Consider the following 13,112-nt stretch of genomic DNA (forward strand, 5'->3'; position numbering starts at 1 on the left):
TCATGCATTAGAAGTAATTCAATTATTTAAAACGGATACTGTATCTACTGTATCATTTCAGAGAAATTATTTCAGGGAAGTCTTTAATAGACATATTGTGTCTGGAATGACTTTGTTAAATGATTTCATTCATATTAATGAGCAACATTAAAGCATTTAATTCAATTGAGCTATTCCGATAGGAAGATCTAACAGCTTCCTTAGATGGTTGATCTCTGTGAGATGTAGAGATTGCAAAGTTATTATAAGATCAGGCAGTACATCAAGTACAGTTTAATGCTGAATTGTAAGTAGCATAGAAATGTGAACAGTTGTTAAGTTTAAACCACCAAACAAACTTCCAGCTGTATTCATTGCTCAAGGGAAAATCCATATTATGCTTGCCTTTCGACTGCCGTCTGCTGCTTTGTAGGTCAGCATGTAGTTATCGATGTCTGCGATGGGCGGCTGCCAGGATATGAGGGCGCTTCGATGGTTAATCTCACTAGCTGTCAGGTTCTGGGGCGCATCCATGGCTGTTTAAACAAAGATCAAAGACACTAAAGTCCCATTACCAGGTTTTCAAGCAACATTACTCTACAGAGTTAACTTTCAAATGACTGTAAATACATAGCTTCAAAAACCCTATAAACAAACCATTTACACTAAATGTTAAAATGAGTTTTTTGGTCAGATAATATAACTTGTTTACATTTGTTTATTAAGTATATATATATATATATATTTTATTTTTTTTTGGTGGCTGACAATGTATATAATAAATGACATGTCTGTTTAAAACATGAATTTTCTATGTTGAATTTATGTACAATGTTCAAGCTTACTTGCAAATGTTTCTGCCACATATGTGTACACATTATGCTCACCAAAAATGCATTTATTTGATCAAAACAGTAAAAAGAGTAATACTGTAAATGTACAATTTAAAATAACTTTTCTGTTTTATTAATTTAAAATGTAATTCCTTTGAAGTCGCATTTTCAGCAGTTATTAGTCCAGTCCTCAGTGTCACATGATCTTTCAGAAATCATTCCAATATGCTGATTTTGTGCTAAAGAAACATTTCTTTAAGAAACATTAATTTCGAGGAAACTATGACATGCTTTTTCAGGAACCTTTGATGAATAGAAGATTTCTGTGCTCGATTTCTGTTATACTTTATTTGTTGATTGTTTTAGTATGTTGTCACATGGAATTTATGGCTGAGGCTCAAGGGTTATGGCAGGGTTTCACAGGGGTCTTATTCCTAGAAAATGCTACTAAAATGAAAGGGAATGCTAACAGATTATAGCTATTTCTAATCTACAAGTATTTCAGACCTGCTGGGTTTAAATGGACAAACTACACTAATAGAGCATGTTTAAACTGACCATCCCCCACCTGACATTCAGCTGTTTTTTCTTTATCAGATTGTTGTCTGTGTATAGTGTGTGTGTTTGGAGCTGTGTCAGCACACCCGCTGGAGGCATGTTAACTGGTCGCTAGCCTGAGGACAAAATAAATCACATGGTTGCGTGTAGTTTATGTTTCAGGAACAGTGACAGATCCATTTCAGAGGGAAGACAATTAGAGTGTGTTCACCGGCGTCCTGTCTCTCTATGTGATCTCTTATCAGTCAACGTGCCACTCTCCCTCCAGCAGAGCGTCGGCACATAACCTCAACACACACACACACACACACACACACACACACACACACACACACACACACACACACACACACACTTTCCTTTCATACTACAAATGCTGATGCTTCTTTTCCATGTCTTCAAAAGCCATCATCCGCTGTCTATGTGCAGAAAACTAGATGTATTATTGTTTTTTTTTCCTTCAGCTCTTTTTCTCAGATCCTATCTCTCATTCTCTGGAACTGAAAGTATGAAATGTCTTAGATATTAAATGTTTTGTTGCACAGGCAGGCGAGACAAAATTTTAATAAGAAACATGCAAAACTCTCACAGTGTTATGTGTAGAAAGTCACATCAGAACATATTATGCATATGAAAAGTCATTCTGGTTTTACACAGAAACATACATATGCAGTTAGACCTAGTATATTGTCTATATTCTATATTGACTATGTATCTTTTTATTTTGTGTGTGAATTTTTCTTAGTGGCTATGTATATAATATCAAACATCAGTTTTGCATGTTTTTGAATTTGTATTGTATAGTAAAGACATTTATAATGTTACAAAAAATGTTGCAAAATATTCTATTTCAAATAAATCCTTTCTATAATTTTATAATCACCAAAATTCAGAGAAAAATGTATTAAGCAGCACAAATGTTTTCAGCACTGTTGATAAGAAATGTTTCTTGAACATTAACCTGTTTAATCCCAAATTTTTCCCAGACATGAAAATATCCAAATGATGTGTCATTAGTAACCCTTTGAAATAATCAATTTCTTTTTTTTTTTTTTAAGTGTGTGAAAAATTGTGTTTTGGGATAATGTCTATACTGAATTAACATATTGTTGTTGTTATATATCTCAGCCCAGCTATTATAAACAGCTTGTTCAAATTCTAGGGTTACTATTATGCATAATAAACCCTTATTCAACATTGATAGAATGATGTTACTGAGCTAAAAGACAAAAAATACAACGGCCGGCCACTCCTGGGAAGGTTCACCACTGTTCCATGTTTTCGCCATTTGTGGAGAATGGCTCTCACTGTGGTTCGCTGGAGTCCCAAAACTTTAGAAATGGCTTTATAACCTTTTCCAGACTGATAGATCTCAATTACATTCTTTCTTATTTGTTCCTGAATTTCTTTGGATCTCAACATGATGTGTAGCTTTTGAGGATCTTTTGGTCTACTTCACTTTGTCAGGCAGGTCCTATTTAATGATTTCTTGATTGCGAACAGGTGTGGCAGTAATCAGGCCTGGGTGTGGCTAGAGAAACTGAACTCCGGTGTGATAGACCACAGTTATGTTTTAACAGGGGGGAGGGGCAAACACTTTTTCACACAGGGCCATGCGGGTTTGTATTTTGTTTTCCCTTCACACAAAAACCCTTCATTCATGTTGTGTTTACTTGTGTTATCTTGGATTAATATTTAAATTTGTTTGATGATCTGAAACATTAAAGTGTGACACATGCAAAAAAATAAAAAATCAGCAAATCACCAACACTTTTTCACACCACTGTATATATATATATAAGTTCAAAATGTTTTAACAGACCAGGCTAAACATTCTGCCCTTGATTTCCCATTACTTTAAACTGAATTAGCAGGCAAACTAACAAAGTGCACCTATCGAGAATGAAATCCAACCGTGGAGAAATGGAGAGAGATTCTCCTGTGCATATCTGAGGAACACATTCATATTCCTGTCCTCACCTTAATCTCTTTAACGATGAAGTTAGAACTGGAATCTAAATCAAAATGACAGACAGCACTAATCCTGAAATAGGCATGAAATTTGTTAGTTGTTGTCATCTTAATTATCCCCTTAAGCTTCCATAAGCCTCCTCATAAATGCCAAAATGATGCATCTATGACACTTCACCTCCCTCAGGATGGGAGCTGGCAGATTCTTAAACACCGCAGGATGGTAATTTCAGGCATTGCAGGCAATGAAACATTTTTATCAGAGCATGGCAGGATCTAAATCCACTGTTATTAGAGCAGAACTGTTTCCGAATTAAATTGTCATTAAGTATCCGAAAAAAAAAAAAGTTTGAAAGCAAATGAACACAACAAACCTCATCAAGCGATTATGTGTCAAGATTCTGCACGTCACTGAGCTGGCACTGTGGCTGCAAAGCCAATGGCCTGTGACACTTTTATGTGCAAATTAATTTCCTCTAAACAATCCAAACTAATGAAGTATTCTGGGAGGGCCGTTTGATTAAAATTGAGGTCTAATTAATCTGAAAGCGGTCCGCCGCTCCACCTCCCCTTTAATAGATGAGCTGAAAGTTTCAATGTAGAATAAAGCAGCTTGAAATGAAACCGCTGCTTGTTCTAGTTCAGTCTTCTGTGTGGAAAAGACAGTTCGCCTCTATCTGCGGACAGCCTCTCTGGGAGGAAAGATGGGTAGTGATGCTGATCTCCTCTTTGTTCTCACATGGGAATCGGAGCTTTGCTGACTTCAGGATTTTTTTACACAAACTACAAAAATAAAGGCACGGCCTTGTTTCTGCTTTGCATGAATCTCATCTCTGCTAAACTAGAAGAGTATGATGGTATAATTAGAGAAGTGCTTAATCTTGCAGCTGTCTATTGGATATATAAGGATATATAAGTGCTGTTTTACTGAATATCTTCACAGCTGCAGGTAATGCGTAACCATATAGGTTAAATATCAGCACTCTTAGGAAGCTGCTTGTCCAATCAAATTTAAATACTGGAACTGTGTATAACAAGTTGTAGATAATGAAATCTGCAACTTTAACTTCTGCTAAACCAGTGTTTCACAATCCTGCTCATCTCAGCACATTTTGGATGTCTGATTCAACTCATCATCTCATTAGTACAGAGCTCCATGACCTGGAGACATTGTGAGGGTGCATCAGGTTAGTGAAACACCTTAAATGAAGGCCATCAGCAGCAGGACTGAGATACATGGCACTAAAATGGAAAATACTATGATTTGATAGTTATAAAAACTTGTCACTCCTTCCCAGTATTCAAAATAGATCTAAGCTTCTGGGGTCATTCACTGATGTACAGAAGCCTAAATAAATATCCCACTATATTAGTGATACAGTTAATATGTTCCTTGAACGGTTTTGGTTACTAAACTACTAAACTAGTTACCTCTCCCAGTCTGTGCATAGCTCTTTCATCTTACCTTAAGATATTTTAAAATGTTTTTGCATGTTTTTCTGTTATGCTCACCATAGCGGCATTTTTTTTTTAAAATTAAAAAATCTTTTATTTTCTATTTTAATATGCATTAGTCAACATTTGAAGTGAATCAAAACCAAAAATGTCTTGATGGCAAAGCTGCATTTTCAGCAGCCATTACTCCAGTCTTCATTGTCACAGTATCCTATCATTCTTATAGAATATGCTGATTTGGTTCTCAACAGGCTTTCCTTATTATTATCAATGTTGAAAACAGTACTGCATGATATCTTTGTAGAAACAATGCTAAATTTGTTCTGGATTCTTTGATGATGAACAGCATTTATTTAAAAAATCTAAATCATTTATGACATTATAAATGCATTTACTGTTACTTTTGATAAATTTTAATGTGTCCTAGCTGAATAAAACTATGACTTTCAGAAAAAAATTTACACGAAAAAAACAAAAACAAAGAAAGTACAACAAAACGGCACCCCTCAACACAGAACCTCTTGTATTATATTTAACCATGCAGTATCTAATGTGTCAGTTTGAATGTCTCAAGTTTGGTTTAGTCTTATAAATAATGCAGTGATCTTTTGTTTGGACTCTGCTCTTGGATTCTCCTCTGCTTCTTTCCCTGAGCTCTACCTTTCTCAGCAACTGGGATAAAGGCCATTAGGCCTGTTCTGAGATAACGAGGGGAGTATAACTGGAACTAGGGGGTCTTGACCTCCTCAATCCCCCCTGTAATTAGAACATAAGGAACAGTGATGGAACACTTACGTGTGACAAAGTTGGCAATGACTGTGCCACTGGTGAGAGGACCTTTAGTGGCATAAAGAGCCACTGAGTAGGTGGTGCTGGGGATGAGCTGACTCAGCTGGTACTCCTGCTTGTTACCCTCCACTAAGAAGGTGTCTGCCGTAACTGGAAAGATAACATTCATTAGTGCAGAAGCAAGTGAAGAACTGGAATGTTTGCAAATATTCTTGGAGACCTATTTATTTTAAATTAGGGAAAAAAAAAACATTATAATTGAAATTCAAATATTACCTACATTGGAATTTAAATAATAACAAACATTGCACATAGGTAGCGACATAACAGTTTAAATGTGCAAAAATATTTAAATGTCCCTACTGTGAACTGGATTGGACCACAAAATGAAACAACTATTAGTTGGTTTCTAAAGGCATAAAGATGACAAGTATAATGATAACTGTATCTATAAAGTTTTAATAATCATTCTAATTATGTGAGATTGAGGAAATACACTCTGTAATGATAACAACACTTTCAGGTCATTTTTTTCCAGGTGATGAAAAACAAATACATTGTTTAAAGAGTCTGTGCATTTAAAGCGGCAGATGAAATCACTACACATATGCTCATAATAAACAGAACATTATCGTCTGTTGGTGTGGATGCTAATAGTTATTGTTATAGTCATTTTTATAGTTATCATTCTTTGTGCAAACAACCCTCTTTTGTTTGTTTATTTATTTATTTTTCCCTTGCATAGATTTGCTAATGATATGTGAGGATGCCAAGAAACTGGTCCATGTTTGCATCTACCTAATTTGCCTAGCATCTACCAAGTTACAGATGCATTAACTGCAAAAGTTCAACTGGATGTGCATCTTTGATGTAAAAAAAAAAACTAATTACATGAGAAGCATTCTCTTCACCCTTTTAAAAAGTTGATAAGCCAATTCATTTTGCTATCCCAACTATGCATGATAATATGGTCAATTGCATTTTATTATTGCCATTTAGCAAGACCCATTTGCATATCTGCATTGCTTTTTCCCTGCTGCACAAAGACCTGAAATAGCAAAACAGCATATATCTTTGTCCAGTGAGAAAATAAGTCACATTTCATTTTAAATTTATGGTTGTGACTTTTGGAATGAGATTTAAAGAGCAAATAATGCGGATAAATGATGGACAGAGACGTTGTTTCCACATACCTTGGTTTCGGGTGAGGGTGAGCACGTAGTTATCAACACTGGAAACAGGGGGGTTCCAACGCAGCAGAGCCCCCTGAGGTGTAACATTCAGCGCAGTGAGCTCCATAGGCATGTCCATAGCTATGTGGAACAGAGGATTACGTGCAGGTTACAGACAGACAGTCGGAGATAAGCTCAGCCAAGGTAATTGGCAGCAGTCTCATCTTCACCTTTTTTTTTTCTTCCTGTGCAAACGATATTCACCGGCAATTTAAAAATAGAGCACCTCAGCAGCTTGGAACTAATTTGTTGTGATTATCTGGCTGGAGAAGATCACAATTTCCTTAATTAGCTGACATCGAGGGGGAAATTAGACAGTCAAATGTGTGCAGAGCTCATTCTCAACAGCATTTCTATGCAAGTGAGTAATGAGAAATGTTGTTCTCCGTAATCCTCTATCCATGCTGTGACTTTCACAGATGGTCTTTCTTTTTTTCAGACAGGAAAAATCTCACTGTCCTCTTTGCACTATGGCGTATGTCCTCTTAGATGAGGTCAGTGGACTGTAATCGCACATTACCATCTTTCCATCCTGTCCCACGTGCATGTTTTTTCTGCCAACCTCTCTGGCAATAGCCATATCACTTCTACAGCTGTAGAGAGCTGACCCTCCCATTAGGCACCATTGACTTTGTTCCAAGAAATTCTAGGCCTCTCACAACCTTCCAGAGAAGCTGATCTCTGCTGCCTGACAGCAGTGCAGCGGCAAAATCCCCCAATTCCCCATCGCACCTTCCCCTCTCTTTGCTTTACCAAGTCTTGACATGCCCTACGCTGACAGACAGGGAGGAGAATATCAGTTTTCGCTTATGCAGTGAACGTGAACTTGATGATCCTCAGCAGGTCATTAGGCAGAGCTGTGAACCAGAACATAGCTCTGAACCAGATCCATCACGTCTCATCAACTCCTCTTGTCACCCTTTACATAACAGCTGAAATAAGCCACAATGTTTTCTATATCCTATTAATAATAAGGTGTTTCCAAAAGATGCAGTTTTAAAAAGTCGCTTGTCACTTTGCATTGTTACAGCATTGGCAAGATTCCTGTCAACACGGGCAGCTTGAGATTGTTTGCTTGTCATAATTTTATTAGCTTTGAACAAAACTGTCAGGCTTTAAGCTGCGATGGGGAGTGTAGCTGTGTTTGATGTATAGGCAAACACTTCCTACCTAGTTATTAGCTAGTCAGCAGTGTTTAAGCAAGGGCCAGCATCTGTTTGTTCTATTGTACTGCATCAAATGATATGACTAATTAGTTAACTTCCTAGGCTCGAGACATACACTAATTAATTCATGTCAGTGATATAATGCACAGGTGGAACAAAGACTTGTTCCATTTGTCTATTGAGACGCAAAGTTAAATATCCCTATATGAAATCTAAAGCACTATTATATTCTGAAGATAAGCTTTTAACATAAAAGCTATACAATGAGAACAGGTTCACTTGGCTTTAGTAATACTCACTAACTGCATATGTGCTCATTTGTGTGATTTTTTAAATATTAGATATTGCTTTATATTTATCATCATGTTTTATGTATAATAATAATATAAATTTTATTTATTTTTAATTCATAAAAAATAAAATACATTGATAAGTATTTTTATTTGTGCAGGGCAACGATAACCGTGATGAATCACATCCAAAAAAAAAGTTTTAGTTGATATAATATATATGTGTTTACTATGTATATTTATTATGTTTATATATAAAGACTCACACATAAAGTATATATTTTGAAAATATTTACATGTATTTATATTCATATAATTTAAATTATATATAAATATATTTAATATATAAACATATTTTTTCTAAATTTTATTTAACTAATTATATATGTAGATATATAACATTATATTGATAATTATAATTATATATATACTAAAATATATCTTATAGATACACAAATAAATTTTAATAATGATAAAAAACATTCTACATATTATTCACAAAACAATACACTACAATACATTAAACAATACATTTGAATAATAAACGGCAGGATAGAGACTCTATGCACAACATTTTTTGCATCTGATGGAAATTTTCTGTCAGTATCTTGTCTGTGCAACACACAGACACTTATCCACAATTAGTGAATGAGACACAACCTATAGTACTAGCTGCCTGTCGCCACCGTGCGGTGCTGTTCAAGTAAGATGGCAGGTGAGCATCTCTGCTGATCACTGATTCCATTAGTAAAATTTCATTTCACTTCTGCGAGATGGCTGGCAGCCTCCCAGAGGACGGGCGGAATGCACAGGGTGAGAGATGGTACTCATCACATGGTAAATGATGTGCATCATTCCTCAGACTGTCATCCATATTTCTATCAAATCAAAGTTCTGTGACGAACGAGGCTATATGAGAGCACATCCTTCACAAAATACCAAAAGACATTTCCTAGGGTAAATTAGAATACCAGTCTGCAGGATGTGCAGTAGTATATGCTTAGTAACAGAAGAGAACAGAAATACCTGTAAAGACAGTAGTGGTGATGACCTTGCTCTCTTGGCTTCCTCTCACTGCGTTCAGCTTGATCTCGTACTCCGTTGCTGGATGGAGGCTGGTTAGGGTGTAGTTTGTGACATCATTGTCAATCACCACATTGTCCATCCTACCTGTGATGACAAATAGTAATGCTGACTTATTTGTCTAATCTGTTCCAATTAGACATGCTTTAAATATAAGGCAGAGAAAGTACCTTTTGGTGATTGGTAAGACATTTTATAGTAATCAAAGGGCGCGAGTGGTTGAATCCATGATATGGTTACAGATTCCTCTGTGACGTACAGCACACTCATATCTCTGGGAGGGTCCATTCCTGCATTATGAAAAAAATGTATCTCAGTTTTAACCAAATATTAAGCAGCACAGATTGTTTCTTGAGCACCAAATCAGCATATTTGAATGATTTTTAAAGGATCACATGACGCTGAACACTGGAATAATGGCTGCTGAAAATTCAGCTTTTCCATCACAGGAATAAATTACACTTTATAATACATAAAATAGAAAACTGTTATTTATAATTGCAACAATTTTTGATCAAACAAATGCAGCCTTGGTAAGCTACAGAGACTACTGTAAAAACATGAATAATCTTACCAACTTTTGAACAGTAGTGTAATTTATATCAATAATATTGCATTGACTGTTGTACTATTCACATTTAGACATGATTAACTTATTCCTAAAGTAGAAATGTCCAATAACAGGGGGCTACTGATATAACAATAGTATTCAGTTGGTCATGAGATGCCAATATGTCTTCCCCAATAAGGTCACCCAAATATATTATATTATTGATAAAAAAAAATTGGCAATGCTTTAGTATAGGGACCAGTTCTTGCTATTAGCTTATTAGCATGCATATTACTAGCATATTGGCTGTTTATTACTACTTATAGTCTCCATTGCATTGTTATTTATTTCAGTGGAACAGTCATTGTAATTCTTTTCTATTCTCATGTAATTTATTTCCTATTTCTGTTTGTCAACAGCCCCAGAGTGGAGGAGTATGAGTATGCTGGATACATGACACTCTTCACAAGGACATTTGCATTGTTATTGTCCACTGCTGTCCAGCAGGGACTCTTTCATGATTTGTTTATCTGTCCCAATAGCACTTAGCATTGCTAAAGTAAAGGTTACACTGCCACTGAAAACAGTTTAACAGACTAACAGTGGTTCTGGAGCATTTTGACAATTGAGAGGGAAATAAACTGATTTACTCTTGCCATTATTGAAGTGGCCAGTCCTTAAAACGAGTGAAAAGCCATTCACACCTCCCATATTCATTAGACTAATGCATTCAATTCATAAACTACAGATGGCAATTCATAAACAGGTTGTCAACCTCATTTAAATGCTTTCAGGGTAAAATATTCCTCAGTAAATGAGTTGTGATTATTCATGTATGCATATCTTAATTTATTTTCTACTCAGCAGAGGAGTCAATAAATTTATATTCAGACTTTGTATAAAGGGTACCAAGAACAAGTTTTTTCAGCCCATTCCATCTGCATTTATTCCGTTTCTTATTGTTGAGCATATGGTGACCTTTTTTCCACTTATGTTAATGTAAAGGAGTGTTAATATGTGAAAATATGGTTTCTAACTAAAGCGAGAACATGCTGAAAATGTACTAAACACATTTCTAAGCTAACAGGCTTTATAAAACACTAGATGACAACAGGTGCGACTGCTTAAATTGCTCATGTACAAGTCACGTCATTACGATGATAATAATAATAATATGAAGCAATGTAAAAGTTGAAACTTTTTTTAACTAATCAAGCTGCTGTGCAGGTGGCCTGCTGCAGAGTTAATTTCCATGTTTAGAAATAGCTCAGAGACTATATCTCCTTTGGCAACGGCAAATATCAGTTCACTGACAGAACAGCTGAATAATTCTTGACAACTCCACATCGAGAGAGAGGTAATTAGGGGAGGATTACACACTGTTGAATTAATTAAGACACAAAAGGGTGAAAAATCTGCTGTGCAGCTGTGTGAGGAATCATAATGAGAAAATCCAACAGGTATAGATGAGATCCTGTTCTGTGCAAGCTCACAATTAACTGTTAAATGACTAACACAAATGCAAAAACCTTTAAGGGACAGTTTACCCAAAAATGAAAATTCTGTCATCATTTACTCAACCTCCACTTCTGTAAACAGTAGCCATAATGTTTGGCTACCAACATTCTTCAAAATATCTTCTTTTCATACAGGTTTGTAACAACTTGAGGGTAAGTAAACGATTTTCATTTTTGGGCTAACTATTCCTTAAAAGAGCACCCTAGGAAAAATGCATGATAACTTGTTTTGTGATTTCTCAAAAGAATGAACAATCACTCAAAAAGACTCTTAATTTAGTAAAATGGTTCCTTTTCAGTACTATTTGCACTATTTTCAGTACTGCACTTCAGTGTGAAGTATCATTTTTATTTTTTATTTTCAACAAAGATCATTGTTCCTCTTGAAATTTGCATATTCATTGAGCCTCTCATTTCTGTTAAGCTAGAGAATTTCATTCACATTAAATAATATGTTTTCTCAAGTGGTGGACTTAAGGAAAGAACAGTATGAATGCTGAATCCATGACTGGCACAAATGTAGTTCAATATCTCTGCAGGTCTATTGTATTGCTTGGAGAAAAGTTACTTTGTCATAAGGCTGCGTTTGAACACTTTTCATATCTTGAAAGAGATGAACTCAACAACTGGATTCAGAAATGGAGAATAGATGGCAGATGGCGAATGGCGAATAGATAGGCCACCATCACAAAACAGGTTTTCACAGATGACTCTATATAAATAGCAAAGTCATGATAGTTGTGTGAACAATTTCATAAATTGCACTTCCTGTGCTGTGTGCATTACAAACGCAGCAGGTATCAATTTGACAGCATGCCATGAATATAGCTTTACTTCAGTTTCTCCATGTTAACTGTTTTTGAAATCAAACGGAAATGATTCATGAAAATGATACATGCAATTTGCATGAGGTCCAGAAAAATATACAGTCTGTTTAGAAAAAGTGTTAATTGTTTTGAGTGCACTGGTGTAAAATCAGCTGAGAAAACCCTGTTTTTAAACATTAAATAAGCACACTTAACCTCAGACATAATATCCATGAACATCACATTCATTATTATTAATACCTGTTGCAACTGAGCCTATAACTGGCTTTGAGGTCACATTGCCGTGCATGGTAACCAGGGTAACAGTGTACCACCTGGAGGGCAGGAGACCAGTGAGTGTGATTCTGGTTTTGGACCCGTCTAGAGCAATCTCAGAATCATCACTGGAGTCCTGAGCATTGTAGTTCAAGATGAATGCGTCAGCAGGCGGTGCAGGTGCACTCCATGCCACAGTCAATGAATCAGAAGTGACATCGGAGAAGAAGAGCTGTGTGATAGGGCGGAACCCTGAAATTGAATGACAACAACTATATTACGAAATGCTGGCTCCTGTGATTAAAGATCTCTCAGTTGATTGGCACATCCTCAGAGGAAGGAGGAAGGAAGAGTACAAGAATGAAGAACAATGAGGTGATCAGATGAAGTTTGCGGAAGAGATGCAGCCAGTTAGTAGATTTCAAGCGAATGATGGAAACTGGATGAAGAAAAGTGGAAAAGGGTGATGGAATATGATAAAATCTTGATAGTGTAGATATAAATGTGTTGATGCGGGATGCCAAAGTAAGTGCGTGATAACGACAAAGACAAAATGCATAAGGAAGATAAAGTCAGAAGAGTTATTACTTTGATAGAGTTAGAAAAA

At 35.9% G+C, this 13,112-nt stretch overlaps 1 protein-coding gene across 1 annotated transcript in view; it reads right to left on the reverse strand.

The window, feature by feature from the left end:
• Window positions 1-13,112, reverse strand: part of LOC306846554 (tenascin-R-like) — a 45,152-nt gene that overhangs the window by 12,588 nt on the left and 19,452 nt on the right. The window contains exons 11-15 of the mRNA XM_079380011.1: window positions 9,527-9,646; window positions 9,300-9,443; window positions 6,779-6,898; window positions 5,592-5,735; window positions 385-515 (exon numbers count right to left, since the gene is read on the reverse strand). Of these exons, the coding sequence (XP_079236137.1) occupies window positions 385-515; window positions 5,592-5,735; window positions 6,779-6,898; window positions 9,300-9,443; window positions 9,527-9,646 (659 nt within the window). The remainder of the gene's footprint in view (window positions 1-384; window positions 516-5,591; window positions 5,736-6,778; window positions 6,899-9,299; window positions 9,444-9,526; window positions 9,647-13,112) is intronic.

The sequence above is a fragment of the Barbus barbus genome (assembly GCF_936440315.1).
Source record: "Barbus barbus genome assembly, chromosome: 26".
In the NCBI taxonomy this organism is placed as follows: Eukaryota; Metazoa; Chordata; class Actinopteri; order Cypriniformes; family Cyprinidae; genus Barbus; species Barbus barbus.